Source organism: Myotis yumanensis, unplaced genomic scaffold (genome assembly GCF_028538775.1).
Source record: "Myotis yumanensis isolate MYYU_CA2020_CCGP unplaced genomic scaffold, mMyoYum1.0.hap1 SCAF_6, whole genome shotgun sequence".
In the NCBI taxonomy this organism is placed as follows: domain Eukaryota; kingdom Metazoa; phylum Chordata; class Mammalia; order Chiroptera; family Vespertilionidae; genus Myotis; species Myotis yumanensis.
Window position 1 is genome coordinate 29,593,021 of NW_027223757.1, and position 18,908 is coordinate 29,611,928.

An 18,908-nucleotide genomic window follows, 5' to 3' on the forward strand; every position below is an offset into this window, starting at 1 on the left:
GATGAGTCTTTCTGGAAAAAGTGAGAGAAGTTTTATCATTATCAAGAATATATCAAGGATGTAGGATAGTTGAACTGTACAGTAACTATTAACCTTGTAAACGACCCTCGAGAACTTCCTCTTTTATCGTTGTTTTGTACTAAAACTTAGTAAAATAGAGTTTTTTTAATTGAAAAAATGACTTCTTAATAATTCTGTTTTGTATTGTCTTTTTTTAGATTGTTTTTTTCCCTCCCTTTCCCAGTGAATAAAATTATGTTCAATCCATTGAAAACAGAATGTGTTTCTTGGTACATCAGTATTTATATTTCTTGATGATGATGTAGATCAGAGTTTTCCTCCCTGTTTTTTTTTTTTTTTTTTTTTTTTTTTTTACCCATGACCTGTTTTGCAGTTTGGTGAATCCAGAGAAATGTTTTAAAATGCATAAAATAAAATGCATGGCATTATAATGGAAAACCAATTATATAAAAATTCAGTTACAAAATACTTAAGAAGCCTGTGATAGAGTAATATTTGTGTTTTATTAGTGCATTCAGTGACAAGATCTAACAGTGGGCCCAGTAGCTCCCATACTTTCCTGAAGTGATAATGAGCCAATTTTTTATCTGTAATGTCTTATGAAAATGGCTATGATTTTTGTTGGTGATACAGTCAAAGGTACTACTTATAGTGTGCTTTATGACCTACCTTTGTAATATGTGATGCAAATTCTGTTAAAGGTTAGTGAAAAATATCTACTTTTCCCCTTTCTGAGTTCATGGACCCCTGGTTTGCAATAACCCCTGACAAAGTGGATGGTTTAAAATGAACATTGGTTTCCTTAGAGCTTAGAAGTGATAGCAGCGTGCCAGGTAGTTTTATAGCGACAACCATCTGAAATGGAAATAGCTATTTATTGCGTGCCCCATAGGCCACTGCACTGGGCATGGTCAGGAAAATTGATGAGCACTACAGACATGATGTCTGGCCTCTGGGTTGTGTAGACTAATAGAAGAAACAGTTTCAAAGGGAAGAATATACTAATAGTTGATTGCCTAGGGCAGTGGTCGGCAAACTGCGGCTTGCGAGCCACACGTGGCTCTTTGGCCCCTTCAGTGTGGCTCTTCCACAAAATACCGACTTCTGTGCATGGGCCACAAAGTTTCAATCGCACTGTACGTGCGCACCCGCATGTGGTATTTTGTGGAAGAGCCACACGTGGCTCGCGAGCCGCGGTTTGCCGACCACTGGCCTAGGGGATGAGTGTGCTGCCATGCTGTGGTAGTGTATCCTGATGGGCCTTTATCTGCCTGAGTTGGGCACTAGTAGGGAGGGAGGGCCTTACACAAGTCATATTGCAGTAGACATGTGAAGAGGGTAGAGGGCGTTGGCTGAGGGCAGAGCCTGTGTGCAGGCCCTGAGTAGGGCAGACCTTGGCTTACGGCCAGTGTGAATGAGGGCAGTGATTGGGGGTGAAATGAGCAGCAGGCTGTGCATTGAGGTTGGCAGAAAGATGCAGTTTGCATTTCACTCAATAGTATTTTTAATCCTGGTTGAAGAGGCACAGCTTACCTTTCAGCTTGACCACATGCATTATTTAGGATATTAATGGATGGCTCCTAAAAGCTTTAGCGATTCATTTGGAATATAGAGGCTGAAAAATTGATTGTAAACTTTATGAGAACAAGCTCTCTTGCAAGAGCTGGACACTTAGGAACATTTTAAAGAGTTGTTTAATTCCTAAACACTTTTGCCCAGCCAAATTTTCATTTGGCTCCAATGGAAGGAAAACCCGAGAAAAAGCGAGGAAGTGCTTGGCTTCTCTATATTCTAAGCAATTTGAACAGCCAAAATGCACACCTCCGTGTTCCTAGGCAGATAAGTGCTGTCACACATCCGGATTTTAAAGTGACAGGCTCCCCAGTCTGGCAGAGGCTCAGGCTCAGACGGAATAGACCAGGATTGGGCTGTGCTGAGGCAGGAATGTCACCATTCTGGTTGGGGCAGTTGGGAGGGACTCCTCTCTCCGTGGTTCCCATACTGTTCGGCCTTGTTTTTCAATTTGACTCCATAAAAGCACATTCTCCAGCGACTTTAGGAAACATGCATGGTTGGTTGGTGAATCTTAACTGCCTTTGGAGGACATGCTGAGCCAAGGAGAACTGGAAGTGGCGTCTGATTTCACGCTTGGAGATGGCAGGGAGTCGCAGGCAGGTAAAGAAGACTCGCCGAGAATGTGGTGGTTCCTTAACCTTTTGTCCATCGGTTGTAGCAAGGAAACCTCAGCAGGACTCAGTGAGCTCCGAATTAGTGTGGACAGTTCTGAGTGACAGATCTTAAAGGATCTTGTCCTCTGGGTGACCTTGGAATTTTTTTAAATAAGCAGTTTTTCTTAACATTATGAAAAAAATAAATTACATGTAAAAAAATCTTACAAGGTCAGTCATTAACAACACTTTGGAAATGTGATCTGCTTTGCTGACTAGTCCTGAAGACATTCTAGGGCAGGGTGACTGTCGGCCTCAGAGCCTAGGGTAGGGCCTGTCAGGGGATGGAATGCATGCTAGTCCAATGTGAATGGATCGGGCCTGATGTCTAATGAAACACTGTGAAAATGATCCTGTCACTTCTCTGTGATGCAAGGTGATTTGCCCCAAAGGGTTTGTTGTATGAAAATCATATGGGGATAGAAAACATCCTGTCTTCAAAACTACAAATGGGTTAATGACTTGTAACTATAGCGCTATTCCAAATGCCTTCGTTTAACTTGTCCTTTCCTCTCTTGTTGTGGTCACTCACTCACTTGTCATTTACTGCCTGTCTGCTGGAGTCACGTTCCAGAGCAGACTGCTGGGAAACAGACAAATAAGGCAAGATCCCTGTTTCTAGGCCCTTGACCACAGCGATTCTGTGCAATGTGGTAAGAGGTATGACAGTGGCACGTCCCAGGTGCTGTGGGAACACGGGTAAGGAGGGATTGACTCCTGGAGTTTTGTTCTTCTCTGGAGGTCAGGGGATGTCACCCAGAGGAGGGACCTTTGAGGTGGCAGAGAGTGAGTAGAAGGGAGGGGTTCCAGGCAGAGGGGAAAGTGTGTGTAAACGCAAAGGCGTGTTGGGTGAGTCACATGGAGAGATGCCGTCGGCATATTTATAATGAACCTCCTCTCTCTCCCTTTGTCCATCACCCCAGCTGTGGCTGGCTTGTAGCTCCAGGAGCAACCTTTTTACAGGCTCTTTTCTCTGCCTGGAATATCGGAACCCCAGCACTTGGCTAGCCCCTTCCACTCTCTCTGGGGTTGGGCATGGGAATAAATTGCACCTCATCAGAGATGCCTGTCCTGACTACCCACCTGAAGTAGATGTCCTCCTCTCGCCTGCCATCTGCCCTGTTGTTTGCTTTAACTTGGTTGTTGACAGTCCCTAGACTGTGCTCTCTGTAAGGGCAGGGAGCAAGATTTTCTAGTTCACCGCTGTCTGTAGTGCCTGGCATAGCCCCTGGCCTGTAAGGATGATGGATCTTGTGAATGAATGAATGAATGAATGAATGAATGAAAATATGTCATTAAAAAACATACAAAAGCCGAAACCGGTTTGGCTCAGTGGATAGAGCGTCGGCCTGCGGACTGAAGGGTCCCAGGTTTGATTCCGGTCAAGGGCATGTACCTGGGTTGCGATCAGCAGGAGGCAGCTGATCGATGTTTCTAACTCTCTATTTCTCTCCCTTCCTCTCTGTAAAAAAGCAATAAAATATATTTAAAAAAAAAAACACACGAAAGCACTCTTAAGAGATTTGCTATTCCTGTTTATTGCTTGAAGTTAGTAATTCTTAACTAGGCACCTAGGATCTTAGCTAAGAATTTTATTCAGTACCTTTGGGTATTACTTGGAGGTAAAAGAAAGTAGGACTTCTTTTGGATCTTGGAAGGAATGAGTTGAAAAACTGAAGGATTCCTAAATTGAATACATAGAATGAGAGAAATTCTACTGGGAATACTAAATACTGTTATAAACAAAACAAAAATTCATGAATTTAAAGAAAATTAAATAGATTATTATTAAATTGAGTTCTTCTTTATTGTAATTTTATAAAATTATTTACTACTCTATTTAAAAAATATTTTTATTGATTTCAGTGAGGAAGGGAGAGGGAGAGAGAGATAGAAGCATCAATGATAAGAGAGAATCATTGATTGGCTGCCTCCTGCATGCCCCACACTGGGGATCGAGCCCGCAACCCAGGCATGTGCCATGACTGGGAATTGAATTGTGACCTTCTGGTTCATAGGTCAACGCTAAACCACTGAGCCACACCAGGCACCTCTCTATATTTTTATTTGTACTTCTTAGTTCTCTGACATTTCCTGGGAATTTTGATGATTTATTTTTATCGGTGCTCCAAACCCTTATTTTTATAATTAGTATTACTATGTAAGTCTTCACCTGATGTAAATCAGTGATGTTCTCACACTGATATTCTTTTTATTTGGTGCAGCATTCTTATGACAGACATCCTTCATCAGTGGGCTCAGTTTCATTGCCATTTTCCTCCATTCCGTCTGTCAGTTTTTATAGCTCATAAAATGGCTCCACTTCTACTCCACCTTATCCACACATAATTTTCTTATACTTGTCACATATAGCACAAGACATTTTCTATGAGATATAATCAGTGGATTATTTTTATCCTGTTGAAAAGACAGTACAACACAATTTATTTTATGAACTCTGTAGTAATGGCAGGTGGACAACGTTATATGAAACGGTGTACTGAAAGAAAGGAAAACCCAAAGGTGGATTGCTCAAATGATCATGATTGCTTTTCCCATTTGGTCTTCTCCAAATGAGAATTTTCTGCATAGATCCCTTACTCCCAAAGGGCTTCAGCCAGGGGGTTCAGGGGTTGGCACCCCCTGACATAGATGTTCATTGGTTATAGCTCTTGTCTTGGCTTCCGACTACAACCTTTTGTTCTCTTCTTGGAGAAATTGGGAAAAACTATACTTATATACTACCCTGAAAGTGAGATTTTGGTTACCTTTATTTGTGAAGACAACTTTTTTTTTTACCTGCTTGTTGGTTTCATTCATTCATTCAGTAAATATTTATTGCCTGCCTCCTATGTGCCAGGCACTATGCTAGTCACCGACATTAAAAAAATGTTTTTGTCAGAACCAACATTTAAATTATTTCCCAGTAAACTGTTTTAGGAGGGGACTATGTAAAAAAAGTCATGTCAGCAGAGAAATATTATTTGATCTGTTTGCTATTTTTATTTTTTTTACAAAATTGCTAAGGCAAGGACATGACGGTTTGCACCTCTGACATTGTTGCTAATGCTGGGTTTCTTCGCTGCAGAGGCGAAAGATGTTTTGAGAGTCATTATTTCACCAGAACGCTGCACCTGTTGCTGGGTATTCTTGCATATGAAATTTAGAACCTAGAGTCACTTGCTTTCGTTTCCTTTTCCTCTCCCTCTTTCCGGTGTGGAGGGGTTGAGTTAGTAACTCATGTGTTGAGTAACCACCTTGCTCCTTCGGGACTATGATTTCAGTGCCCTGGGGAGTGGAAGTGTGTTGGTATTTTTTTCATTCTGTTGCTGAAAGACTTCCTTCTGAGTGGCCTCAAGGTTCCGAGGCTTGTGTTGGTGCTGAGTTCGGGACTGTGGTGGGGGTGGGGGTGGGGGTGGGAATAGGGGTGGGGGTGGGACTGTTCTCTGCAGCAGCTGCTGCTACCTGATACCTGGAACCTCCTGCTCTTGAGGAACATGCATTTCCTCTTGGTGTCATCTGGTTTTTGGCTGTGACTCTGAGGAAGAGAGGAAGTATTGTATGGTATCATTTACTTTCAGGAAAACAAATTTGCAGTGTCTGGACTTCCTCTTGGTTCAGGCCATGCTGGAGAGAGCCAGGGTTGCTGTAGGAAGCCCGCGAGAGGGACGGAGCTGGAGCTGGTCCTGAGGCTGAGAACACCCACAGCCTGGGTTTGGGGTTTCACTCTGTGTTCACAAACCTCAGTTACCTCATTTTTCAAATGAGCGTTGAGGTGTTGACAGAGCTTAAGTTGTAAGCATTTTGCAGGCATCAATGGAAAGCGATGTGAAGGAACTTTCAAGTTCAGAGGTCCTGAAAGTTGGTCAGTTGTTACCGACCAAATTACATAGTGCCGTTCCAATGGGAACAGTGGTAGTTCCCGCACGCCACCAAATTGGCAGCCTCTAGGAAACCGTTCTTTTCGTCCAACATTCCTAATTTCAAAACAAGTTCATTATATTTGCTTTACTTATACTTTCACAGATAGACAGGTTTACTCATGGAACTTCTCCAGAGGAGAATGTTTTGTAGAAAGTGGAGTTTTGTGTGAAATGGGACATACATGGCCCCAACCTGCCAACTCCAGGATGGTCCTCCTCCCTCAGGGACCGCACTGGAACCCGAGGGCCTGGTGTTGCTCTTCCCTTCTCTCCGGGTCACCCATTTCTCTTTCGTACCTTCTCTGTGACTCCTTAGAGCACGTGAATAGTAGGCGTGTTTCTTGCTTCTGTGGTGTTCACTCCCTCCTTGTTTCCTCCTTGAATATTTCGCAGGCTCAGGCCTGTCGTAGGGCTCCGGCCTGGTCCCTGAGGCCATGATAGCGCTGGGTGTTAGGTGGTTTCCCTGGCCTGGAACTGGCTCTGCTCCCTGCTCTGCATGGGACCCAGTAGGTGCTCAGTAGACAGATCGTTAGCTGCCTGGCTCTCATGAGTACTCCTTTCTAGACCCCTGGATGCTTGTTGCTGAGTCCTGTGGCTCCAGTTCTCAAGCGATAAGCATTGTTTTCAGTCTCTGCTCCTCACCTGCTTACCCCTTAGAAACCTAGAACTGATTTAAAACACTCCCTGTCAGTTCCTTGGCATCGGTTCTGCCTAATTACTACCTGGCTCCTTCATTTTCTCCCCATGCTCAGCCCTCAGTTGTCACAAGTAGGTGATGACACATGGGAGTGTGGGTGGGTGTTCCCACAGATGGGACAATCTTTGTGTGCTACTCCTTACAGTTGACTCACGCATGTCTTCCCAGTGTCCAGCATCCTCAGCTTTGCTTAAGGGCAGGAGGGCTCCATAGGCAAGACATTAAATTGAGATCGTTGCTGCAGGTGACCAAGGGACACAATTTTAGGAGTCACTTTTGGATTCACAGGCTGTGTGCCCACTGGGACACTTAGATCACTTCTTCCACTAGATGGTTTTATTGTGAACAACAAAGAATAACCCTGTGCTTCCCTCTTCACACCTTCCCATGAAGCTTGAGGTTCTAGAACCCTCTAGAAACTAGCGTTTTCCTCGCCATGCCAGCAGTTGCGTTTCAGGAAAACTCGCTTGCTGACCTTGGCTCCACAGCCCAGCTGGGAGACAGTGGTATTGCCTCTACGGTTACAGCACTTTTATTTCCAAATTACTCTGTATATTCCTGAAAGTGCCTTTCTTGCCTGGCCACCGCTCTCTAGTCCAGGCGGAGTCTTTCTGCAGCGTTGGGATTGCTGAGTTTGCCTCAGAGCTGCTGTTTTGATTTTGCTCCTGCCCTAGACCCTGCCACCTCCCTTCTGCCTCAGTGGGCATGTCGCATGCTCTGTGCTCTTGGGGGGCGGGGGTGGGGGCGTGCCGCTGGCCTGGCTCCTCTCACTGTCCTGGCCCACTCTCCCTTCTGCATTGATGTCTGCCACATCATCTCATCTCTTTCCTTTCAGTAACTGTTCATTTATTAAGTCCATATCCCGTGCCAGGCGCTGTGCCAAGGGGTGGCAATACAAAGGCAAATGAGAAAGACATTTTTTTCCCTCCTGATTGATAAAAACAGAACAAGGTAGAAAATCCAGAAAAATCACCCCTCCTTTTTAAAAATAGTGTTTTAAAAACTCCTCTTGCTTTTTAAAAGCATTTGTGTTTTATTAATCTCTTAATATCCCTGCAACTACTATGCCTGTTCCCTGAGGAACCCTGCAGTGAGCTTCCTTTTTACTGCTGGAGTGAGATGTTTGCAGCCAGAGTGGCTGTCCCAGGGACCCTTGCCTTAGCAGACAACACTGCAGGGCTCCTCCCAGGGCTCTGGCAGATTGGATCCTGGCATCTACAAAGTGGTGGCACCACCTGGCAGCCATATGTTGTCTGCTTGTTCCACTGGATGCCATACCAGTGGGTTCCAGGCAGTTGCTGGTCTGTTTGGAAGCAATTCGGCCAGACATACACATGTGCATGTGTACACACACACACACACACACACACACACTGTTGTAAGAGGAAGGCCTCCCTGGCAGGGAACCCGGGTTCCCTGCTCAGAGCCCTCCTCACCTCACTCGGTATAGGGAGAGGATGTCGGCTCCTACGACCTCTCTCTACCCCCCTCATTAAGGGATTACTACTACTGTGCAATTTTCCTGGGAGAATTGTAAGAAAGGTTATAATTTTATCTTGAAATACAACTTCTAAGAATTTTTCTTTTAATTCGAAGTAGGTGTTTTTGACTGTTTGCACATTAGAAAGTAAAAGCAATAATACTTAACATATGATTTCTTTCCTCTTTCATTGGCATATTCCTTAAAGTCTGCATCTGAGGTCTGCCTCTGGGTGGTTTTGGATAAATTCTAAACTCTCCGATGGTGGGGATTTTTGTTTAATTCTCTCTAACATAATTCTGTTGATCATAATGTCATTTGATTGCATGAATATACTAATATGGAAACAAAGGCATGATTTCAGATTTTATTTATATCTTTGTTCCTTGGAAAAAACAATCCCCATGAGAAAGCACTCAGCCCGTTAAGTGCCATCCGTGGCGTTACTTTTTTGGGTTTGCTTGTTTTTAGAAAAGTTTTCCTGGCTTTTGCTTTTTGTAGTTGTTTTAACCATACCAACAGTAACGTAGTGAGTATTTTTGGAAATGTGTTGTTCAAATCATGTGAAAAATTCCTTTTATGTCAACATGTGGGATTCTATTAGTTGTGTGATAGTAATGTTAGTTAATGTGGTCAAGAACTAAGGTAGAATTTTCTAGCTAGAAAAAAATGAGTTAACACTCCTGACGTGCTCTTTGAATATTGGGGAAGTTGTATTCTAAATGTAATTAGTTCGATGAAAATATTAAAGAGAATGAATTAGACTGTGAGAATCTTGATGCTACTAGGGCTTGTGCCCTTTTTTTGGGGCGTTCTCCTTGGGTGTGATGCTGTGTAGATGGTCTGTGCAGTCGGAGGAGTTGGCTCAGGTGGTGGAGAGTTTTGTAAACCTCATGAAGATTAGACTCCCACCTCCATCCTCCTATGAATTTTGAAGCAAGGGAGCTGTAGGTGTTTTACAAAGATCACCCTGGGGGCTCCGTGGAAGGTGGGGATTGGAATGGAGAGAGCTTAGAGGCAGACCTAACCTTGCAGGTTCTTTTGCCAGGAGAGGGAGTGACAGAAGATGTGGCGAAGAAGGGCAGAAGATGAGTGAGGCCATGGATTTCGTAAGCCCAGATCCAAGTGGCCTCATTCCTTAAAAGTACTGTTGCGTTACAGTAGCCAAAAAGAGCTCTGAAGACCAAAAGGTATTTTCTTTGTAATTCATTTGACAGTAAAACCTGAGTTTGGCCTGAACTCATTTGGTGGCAACATTTGACCTGAACTGCTGGGACATTTTTCCAATCTTTATTTATCTCACTCACCATTAATAAATGACACATATTTGCTGCAGATGTATTAATGTGTTTAATTAGGGGAAATTTCTCTGGGTCTCACTGGTTTATGTTTCAACTATTGTAATAGATGGCTTGTGTGCTGTCTGACTTTTTCAATTGGGAAAAGTTCTGATTTGGGAACGCAGCTAGCCCGAGTATTTTGGACAAAGGATTGTGAAGCTATATGAGCTGTGCTTATGGGAGAAGTTTGATAAGACTTTCCAGATTAGATATGAAAGAATTTTGAAGGAAAAGAACATTTCTAGCTGGGAAAACTCAATGGTCAATAATGACGCTACCTCATTAGCTTGAAAAACAACTATTGCGGGGGGGTGGGGGTGGGGGGGGGGTGGGGGGGGGGAGGGGAAGGGACGGCTCAGGAATGTTCGTTAGATATTGCATGAATTATTGGAAAGGATGTATCTTGGATTTTTAAGGAGCTGCTTGTATGTAAGCTCTTGGATTGAATCATGATCCAGAAGAAGGGGAAATTATTAGAAATTTGAATAAGATCCGTTGAGTAGTTTATAGTATTGCATCAGTATTAAATCTCTGGTTTTGATAATTGTACTTTGATTATGTAAAGATGGTGACATTTGAGGAAGCTGGGAGAAGGAAATGAGAACACTACTATTTTTACAACTTTAAAAAAATATGTTTTTATTGATTTCAGAGAGGAAGGGAGAGGGAGAGATAGCAACATCAACGATGAGAGAGAATCATTGATTGGCTGCCTCCTGCATGCCTCCTACTGGGGATTGAGCCCACAACCCGGGCATGTGCCCTTGACCAGAATCGAACCCGGATCCTTCAGTCCCAGGCCGACGCTCTATCCACGGAACCAAACCGGCTAGGGCTTTACAACTTTTTTGGTAAATCTAAAATTATTTCAAGTTTTAAAAAATGAGAAAAAAATTGCTTGTTATAATAGGAAATAGCATCATCTATGTTCTTTTAAGTAGAGAATATCTGTTAGCAAGAGAATATCTGTTAGCAGGAGTCTGTGTTTTTTTTTTTTTTTAGATAATTCAAAGTCAAGAAAGAAATATCCAGTAGAATGCCAAAGTTAGGTTTTGATTCCCCCCCCCCCCCCCCCCGTATTTTTTTTAAAGGCTGACCTTGTTTTTATAATAAGATTAATTTAACATTTTCTTGATTCCACCTGAAGTGCAGACAGAAGAGTTACATAGTGAAGCCACAGTGTCTGGAGCATTCACGGGAGGTGCTGTAACTCCAGGTCCCCTTGCACGTGGGCTCCCTGGTGTCGGTGGGTGTGGTTTGTCTCTAGCTTTTGTCTGCTGCTCTGCAGGGTTAGATGTAGGTTTATTAGTCAGGACTGGCGGTTATAATTAGATGCTCAAAGCCAAGAGGGTTTGCAGATAACAGAAAGAAGGGTAAAGTATGTGCCTTTAATAGCCAAGGTCAGCTCAACTGGTCTTGGCTGAGCTGATGTTGCCGGGCCTGTGTCTTCCCAGTGGAGAGGAGATTAGCCTCGAAATGACTTTGCTTCTCTCTCTCTTCTACACGACCTCCTGTAGTTTCAGCTCATTCGTCCTGTAATTCTCTCTCTGGTCCAGTCTTTTTTTCCTTTCTGGTGAGAGTAGACCTAGGCTGGCCGCCAGTTACTGTTGAGCTATAATAGAGCTGGTGGTATGTACAAAATTTGATTACTGCTGTCAACACCAGATTGAATAAGAAAGCGCATACCCTAGACAGATCCTTGCAGCATAAATGGCCTATTGATTTCACAAGAACTAGAAATGAGGCCACCGGGTAACACAGAAGAAGAAGGGGTCTGTGGATTGAGCGTGGGTTCTGACGTCACAGAGCAATTTTAAAAAGTGCCCTCCTGTTAGAGCTTTTTAGAAGGACCTTTAGATAACGTTACTTAGCTGATCGCTGCTTCTGATTTTCTTCACGGTCAGGTATTTACAGAGACTCCAGGGAAGGCTTTGCACTTGTGCTTGTTGGATGGCTTGCCTTTCCTGTGCAGAATCCAGTCAGGAGTTGTACTGGTTGATACAGACCACGTTTGCTCCTGAGCTGTGATGACATTCCCACTTAGCTTAATGTGCATGTTTTAGACATTTCCCACAATGGAAAGTTCTATTTGACATAGGAAAGTGCAGGGGTCAGCCTCATAGTCAGCTGTATGCCAAGAAATAACAAAAACAATGGATTACATGGTGCAGGCTTGGGATGTGGAAAATTTCTTAGAAGATGGATGAATCATATTATTAGTACATGCTGCAAGGCCCGAGGCCTTATATTAGAAAATAAAGAAAAAAATGGTTACTTTTTAAAGTTTATAGCCTTTTTATATATATATATATATGTATGTGTGTGTGTGTGTGTGTGTGTGTGTGTGTGTTTGCTTTATGTTGATTATATTCTGTTTAGTTTTTTTTGGGGGGGCAATTAAAATCTTAAAATAGGATGTCTTAGGAAAAAGATAATTAACATTGTCTATGAGTTTGTTCAAACACCACAAGTTCTGAAAAAAAAAAAGATAATTTCTCTGAATTAGATTGAAGCAGATTAGATAGTCCCTTAGAATTAGAAAAAAGTGATAATCCCTTCAAATTAGATTATTTTAGGTGGTTTGAATTTTGAATTAGATAATCTCTTTGAATTAGTTTGGATAATCCTTTTGATTTAGAATAATTACCACCCTTCTTACAATATCATATTTTTAAGAGGGAATTCCTGATTTGTTGGCTACCTTCAAAATTTTTGAGATCTTTAACCTTAAAAGACAACACAACTGATCTCTGCGTGCAGGAGGCAGCGGATCGATGACTCTCATCATTGATGTTTCTACCTCTCTCCCCCTCTCCCTTCCTCTGAAATTAGTAAAAACATATTAAAAAATGGTGCCAGGTGGGTACTGGGAATATCAGGGGAATGCTTTGTAAAGTATATGATGGTCTAACCACTATGTTGTACACCTGAAACTAATGTGAAGTGAAACTGAATGTAAACTGTAATTGAAAAATAAAATAAATTATGGCTATTCACTTACAAAAGGCTGCTTTTTAATTGGGCCTATTTCTATTTAAGAAGAAAATAAAGCAGAAAGACCGATGGGAAGAACTGGTTTGTGAGTGATTGGAATGTCATGTTTCCACTGAGAATTTCATCTCCTAATGTGTTTTCTTAAGCAACCCTTTGGGAGAGCAAGCAGGATCAACTACTTTAGCAGCTCCTTACCAGTGATAAGAAGGCCAGCAATATTTACCTGGTATAAATCCATACGACTATACCAGTTGAAAATGTTGAAATTCTTTCATACCTGTTTGGAAATACCCACTATTAAAGCTGGATACCTTCAAGGTCTTGCTTAAGCATTAGTAGCCAGGATCTATTCTGAGCAAGTGGTCCCTGTGTCTTGCTGCTTGTTCTGTAGTTGGAATATGTAGCCCTGCCTTTCAATATGGAAGTATTTTGGGGCTCCTGGAAGAAACTGGGCTTTAATAACCATCGGGGAACTGCAAATCACACCATGATGAGATGTCACTTCTACCCACTAGGATGGCTTCTATAATAAAAAGACAGGTAATAAGTGTGGCTGAGGATGTGAAGAAATTGGACTCTGCATGGACGGGTAGTGGAAACAAATACTTTGGAAAACTCCCTGGCAGTTTTTCTAACAGTTCACCATAGGGTACTATGTGACCCAGCAATTCTACCCCTGAGTATATATACCCAAGAGAAATGAAAACATATGACAACATTCAGAGTTGTACATGAATGCTCAAAGCAGCATTATCCATAACCAAAAGGTAGAAACAACCCAAATATCCATCAACTGATAAATGGATAAATAAAATGGGGAGTGTTATTACAATGGAATATTATTCATCCAAAAAAAGGAATGAAGTACTGACACAGATGAACCTTGAAAACATTGTGTGGGAAGTGAAAAAAAGACCCTGTGCATATTCAATGATTTCATTTACATGAAATGCCTAGAAGAGGCAAATCAATAGAGTAAATGTAGATTTTTGTGGTAGCCTGGGGCTGGAGGGTGGGAGGAGGAAGTGGAGCATGACAGCTTTTTGGGGTGATGAAAATGTTCTAAAATTGATTGTGGTGATGGATGCACAACTCTGTGAATATATGAATAATCATTGAATTATACATTCTACATGGGTTAATTGCATACAAAGGGAATTCTAAATCAATAAAGCTGTTACCAAAAAAAAAAAAAAAAAATTGGGCTTTGATTATGTGACATAATCTGTATCACTGTGCTTCTCTCCTCGCAAGATTCTTAGGAGGCAGGTGAGGTCTCTACTCCCATGTTACAGGTTTGGAGATTGAGGCTTAGAGTGTGTATTTTGCCAGAGTCATACAGCTTCCAGTCTAGGCAAAATACACAGGTAAAGAGGAGGAGAGTGGGGTAGGTACTGGCTGGTTCTCTTTTCTATACCTCAGCCAGCAGTAGTAGGGAAGAACATGGCTTTTAATTTAAACCGGTGTGTTTCCTGGTAAGGGCACATATTCTATGGAAATCTTTGCCTAAGAGTAGGAAGTTTCTATACTCAAGAGAGAAAAAGAGAATAGGAATAGGAAAACAGGTGAGGTGATGTGGTGATGATTTGTCTTGCTTATTATACGTCTGTGGAAAACGTGCAGAAGTGATAGCCAAGAGGGCAAGGCAAATGTAGAAAATAGAATAGCCTGGAAATGTGAGTTCAAATTGTTACCTCTTATCTTAGAATTCTATGTGGTTAATTTTTTCCATAATAGCAGTTTCTAAGGAATTAAGAAGAGATCATTTTGAGTTTTATTTCCTCAAGATATATATATATATATATATATATATATATATATATATATATATATATATATTTACCCATTAAAGTGAAATAACAAGTCCAATTTATTCTTTGAAGTATAGTTAATTTGTAACCAAACTCTTCACCCAGGGCAGAAGCCTCTATTTATATACCTAGTGGGTAGAGAGGTGGGTGGATATGTCCCTTAGTAGCTGAGCTGATGCTGTCAAAACAGGAAACAAAGTTATAATCTCTTGGTAGTTGATCAGAAATATTCAAAGGCTCTTACTTGTGACAATTGAAAAACAAAACAAAACAGAAAACAAAAAAGAAATCAACCCCAGCCCCCAGTGACCTAAGGCGTTTCACTGACGGCTAAGTGTAACTTCCTGTCTGTCTTGGGAGGAGACTGGGCTAGGGTTAGTCAGATCCTCTCATGGGAAAAGAAAAGCCACCCCAACACAGGACATCCCAGTGTGCAGTTCGCAGGCTGCTTTGTTGTCCGCTTCCTCTGCATCCTTTTCCTCGTCTTTCAAGCAGATGTAGGTGATGAGCAGCCCGGCAGCCACCGCATTTCGTTGGAAAAAGTGCAGATTTGACTTGGCAGGGCCAGGAGCTCGCCGGGTTTACCAGCGAGTGCCAGGTAAGTTTGTCAACTTGCCCGACTCCCCACCTGTGAGGTTTTGAAAGGGGGGCGTCAGCAAGGACAAGGCTCCCTCAGTCACTTACCGCGTCTGTTTGCAACAAAGCCACGGAAGGCAGGGTTTTGCTGGTGACGGACAGCCTTGTTCTTCCTGATGCCACCTCTGTTGTAGACTGAATAGTGGAGACCAGTGCTGTCTGCTTCATCCTTCTTTTCAGAGTGTGATGATCTGCCACATATTAGCTTCTTCGGGGAAAACACTCAAGGAACCATAACTTTATTGTGACAAGTGTTTCACTTGATTCCCCTGGATTTCTGAAGCAGCTTCTGATGTGTGGACTGTTTACAGTTATATAGAGAGCAAGTTTCCTCTGCTGTTGAATTGTGGTAGAGCTCAAGCCGTTCTGTATCTGATTCACTGTGCTGGCGAAAAAGATATTTCACTTTTGAAAATGTATATAGTTCAGAGCTGACAAAGTGGGGGAGCCGGAGGTTTGTACTTTTGGGGGAAATGGAGACGAGGGGGTCTTGTTTTACTGGAGAACTGCCAGCGCAGAGCTTGACATGGGATGTGCTCGTGCCCGTTTCCATCACTGGACCCCACTTCCAAGTGACCTTTCTGGACCAGTTCATGTATATATTCATGTACTGGCCATAGATACTTTCTGAGAAAAGCAAAACAAAGCAAGTGATGTGTTTTATTTGATCTCATATATCATGTTTGAACATTGTCACTATGGGAAAACTTTTAGGCTAGTTAGTATTAAACATTTTTTTTCTTTTTTTTTGGAATGACTTTGTCCCTTTTAATGTTTTATTCCTTACAAATCCATATAAATGAGGTGGTAAATGCTTGTAGGCAGTGTCTCTATGGAGGGCATTTAAAGGGAAATGATGGAGTGGCCTATATTTTCCTTGTAAATTTACTTTCTATGCCACATGTAATAGGAGATCAGTGTACCTATAATTCTCTTCCTGGGCTATTGACTTTTCTCTCTTATTTAAAGAACCATGTGGTCTCAACAGAAAATTAAAATAGCTTTCAGGCACCGAATTAAAACCTCGTGCTTGGGAGTAGCAATTACAGCATTGTGGCTTTTTGAGGATACTTCTTAACTCTCACTTAATCCTCTTTCTTTCCCTGGCATTCATAATCTCTGTAGTTTGATCGTTTGTATTTTATGGTCTTGCTACAAAGGGTCTCAGGTAACTCTGGTGCTCAAAATCAGAAGTAAAAAATACCAATAAACCTTTAACTAGTAAGCAAATTTGAAAGCAAGTAGACTGCAGCTTCAAACAGGAATTCCCATCCAATTAGACAAGATTTCTTTCCTGCCCTCTGACCAGTCCAAAGGCTTTAGGAAAATACAAAGCATTTAAAAAAAGATACTTCAGAACATGTTGTTTTTAACAAAAATAGAAAACCAATGGATCCATGATTTCAAATTCCACAAGGGCCTAAGCTCCCTTCACGTTGCTGTTTCTGAACTGAGTACTTTACTTCCTTATACCTACAGGTAGGTCTCATTAGTGATCTTGTTAGAAATAAAGATATAAAAATACATTTTTATGGATAGTATATTTCATTGCAACACATGGCCTTTTTTTTGTTAAAGCTGCTCCATTATAGCTTAAAGTTTGGGATGAATCCTTTATTTACAGACCTCATGTAAGGCAGAAAATGAAACCATACATGTTTTGTATTAAATTTTTGACAGTGCAGAAGTTGATAGGTCAAAGACTGTTGTAGAATCTAAGTGGAATAATAAAACAAATTAAATAGAGTGGATTTAAAAGACATATTTGCTCAAAATTAGCCTTTCAGTGTTTTTGTTTGTTTTATTTTTTTGAAATTGTCAGTCTTTTGTTCTATGTTGTCACCTAGAATGTGGAATGCTAATTTGGTGAATTTACCTCTCAGCTTACCCCTGAGATCTAACAGGAGGAAACTGAATAAGGTGGACATATGTATCTCTGTCTTTCATATAGAATCTTTTTACTTAAAACTTTTGTGGAATATTTTCTTATTCTTGATGTCTGTGTACAAATGGCCAAATGTTTAAAATAATGTAATTGAGAGAGACCAAAGTTAAAAAAAAAATGTGTAGGAGTCGTAGGCAGGTACTATGGCACAGATGACTTATGTCTGGAAATCGCCTGCTCAGGAAGCCACCTCTGAGAGGCCCTGCTCTTCTCGCCACCCTTCCTGCTTGGCTGGTGGGCCGACAGGACTCTGTGCCAGCTGCTTCCTTTTCAGATGGGCAGATTAAATCTTCTCAACCCCGGCTGCACTCAGAATCCTTAAAGGTCTGGGGCCCTCACGTAATTGGATTCGGCCTTCACTGTGAAGCTTTTCCAAAATATCCAAGTGATTCTAATGGACTCAACGAGGAGGAGCACAGGCCCAGGTTGCTCGTTTCTTACGAGGCTGAACGCTCCATGAGGATGAGGACAAGAGGGAAGCTCAGTCACTGTGGTACCCAGCACCTCACTGTGTGCCCAGCGTCAGGAAGGCTCAGCGTTTGCTTGTGGAATGGATGAATAAACTTCTCTGAGCAGCAGGAGGGCTGGCAGAGGGTAGGATCTCTTAATGTCCAGTCTGTGTTGATGTGGAGGAGGGTTCTATGAGACTGTGGCCCGTCTGAATATCGGTTGTCATTTGGGAAGCTCTTAGGAGAGTGACAGGGGGACAGGCAAACCTTGGTACACTGAGCAGACCTCTCAGCACAGATTAGGCTCCGGGTTGGCTGTGTCTACATGAAGCAAGGCAGGTGGAAAGCTTGGGAATCAGACTTTCATCAGGGGCTTGGGTGCAAATGGGTGTGAATGTGGAGGTGGGCCGGTTGGGGACACTACCAGGAGGGTCTCCTAAAATGACCTGGCGAGGGGGGGAGTGTGATTATCTTTGGCAGGTCTTAGGGCCTACCTGACCCACCAGTTGACTACAGTATATAAGAATGAAGGAACACAGAATTCAGATCAGAGTGTGCTGAGGTTTGCCTGAAAAAATTTCTCAGGGCTTGTGAATTTTTAGCCAGTCTTAATGTTTATAAAAATGATTTCATGGCTAGGAAGAGCAAGTAGAATATAACTTGTGGAGGCTTGAGAGAAAATTATTAAGTTGGAAGAAGAAGGGTAGGGACAGAATGATTTGTTTGAAACAAAAGAATTTGGAGGGGAACTGAGAAGTATGATTAACATAGTATTGAGCAGTGGTTCAAGGGGTGGACCTGGATCTCAGGTTCACCTGCCACGGATTCTGGAGGCACTTACCTTCTGTGATGGGTCTTCTCACCAGCAGGATTCCCCCAGGGGGTCATGGTCAGGATTAATGATGGAACACATTTTAAAGCACCTTGAAAGCTATACAGTGGAGCCTTGACTTACGAGTGTCCTGACTAACGAGTTTTTTGAGATGCCAGCTGTCTCTCAGCCGATTTTTTGCATTGAGTTGCTAGAGTAATTTGAGTTAACGAGCTCCTTAACGAGCTCCTTAACAAGCTTGGTCTCAGAACGAATTAAACTCGTAAGTCAAGGCCCCACTGTATGTGACAGCTCTAGGTACATAGTAAAAGGAATAAGTTCTGTAAAAATTGTAAAAATCTAGTCAGTCGATAAAGAGCTTTGCCCGTGACCTAGAGCCTAGAAATAGGAAATCAAATATTTTGTTCATTATGGTACTTAAAATACATTACATTTGAATATATATGTATATATATGTGTGTGTATATATATATATATATACATATATATATATTTTTTAAATTGCCATTTTTTGGATTGAGAAAAATCAATCCTTTGAGGTTTTTTTTTTTT

The 18,908-nt window shown here is 41.9% G+C and overlaps 1 protein-coding gene across 8 annotated transcripts in view; it reads left to right on the plus strand.

Moving 5' to 3' along the window:
• The window catches only part of UTRN (utrophin), a 449,337-nt gene that overhangs the window by 34,800 nt on the left and 395,629 nt on the right, over positions 1 to 18,908 (plus strand). For 3 of the 8 annotated variants that reach the window (XM_070417830.1, XM_070417831.1, XM_070417832.1), the window contains exon 1: positions 14,995 to 15,092. The exons of 3 other annotated variants lie outside the window; for them this stretch is intronic. In XM_070417830.1, coding sequence (XP_070273931.1) covers positions 14,999 to 15,092 — 94 coding nt within the window. In that variant the 5' untranslated portion in view covers positions 14,995 to 14,998. Of the gene's footprint in view, positions 1 to 2,025; positions 2,197 to 14,994; positions 15,093 to 18,908 lie in introns of those variants that run through there. 2 more of the 8 variants (XM_070417836.1, XM_070417837.1) reach the window with 2 other exon arrangements.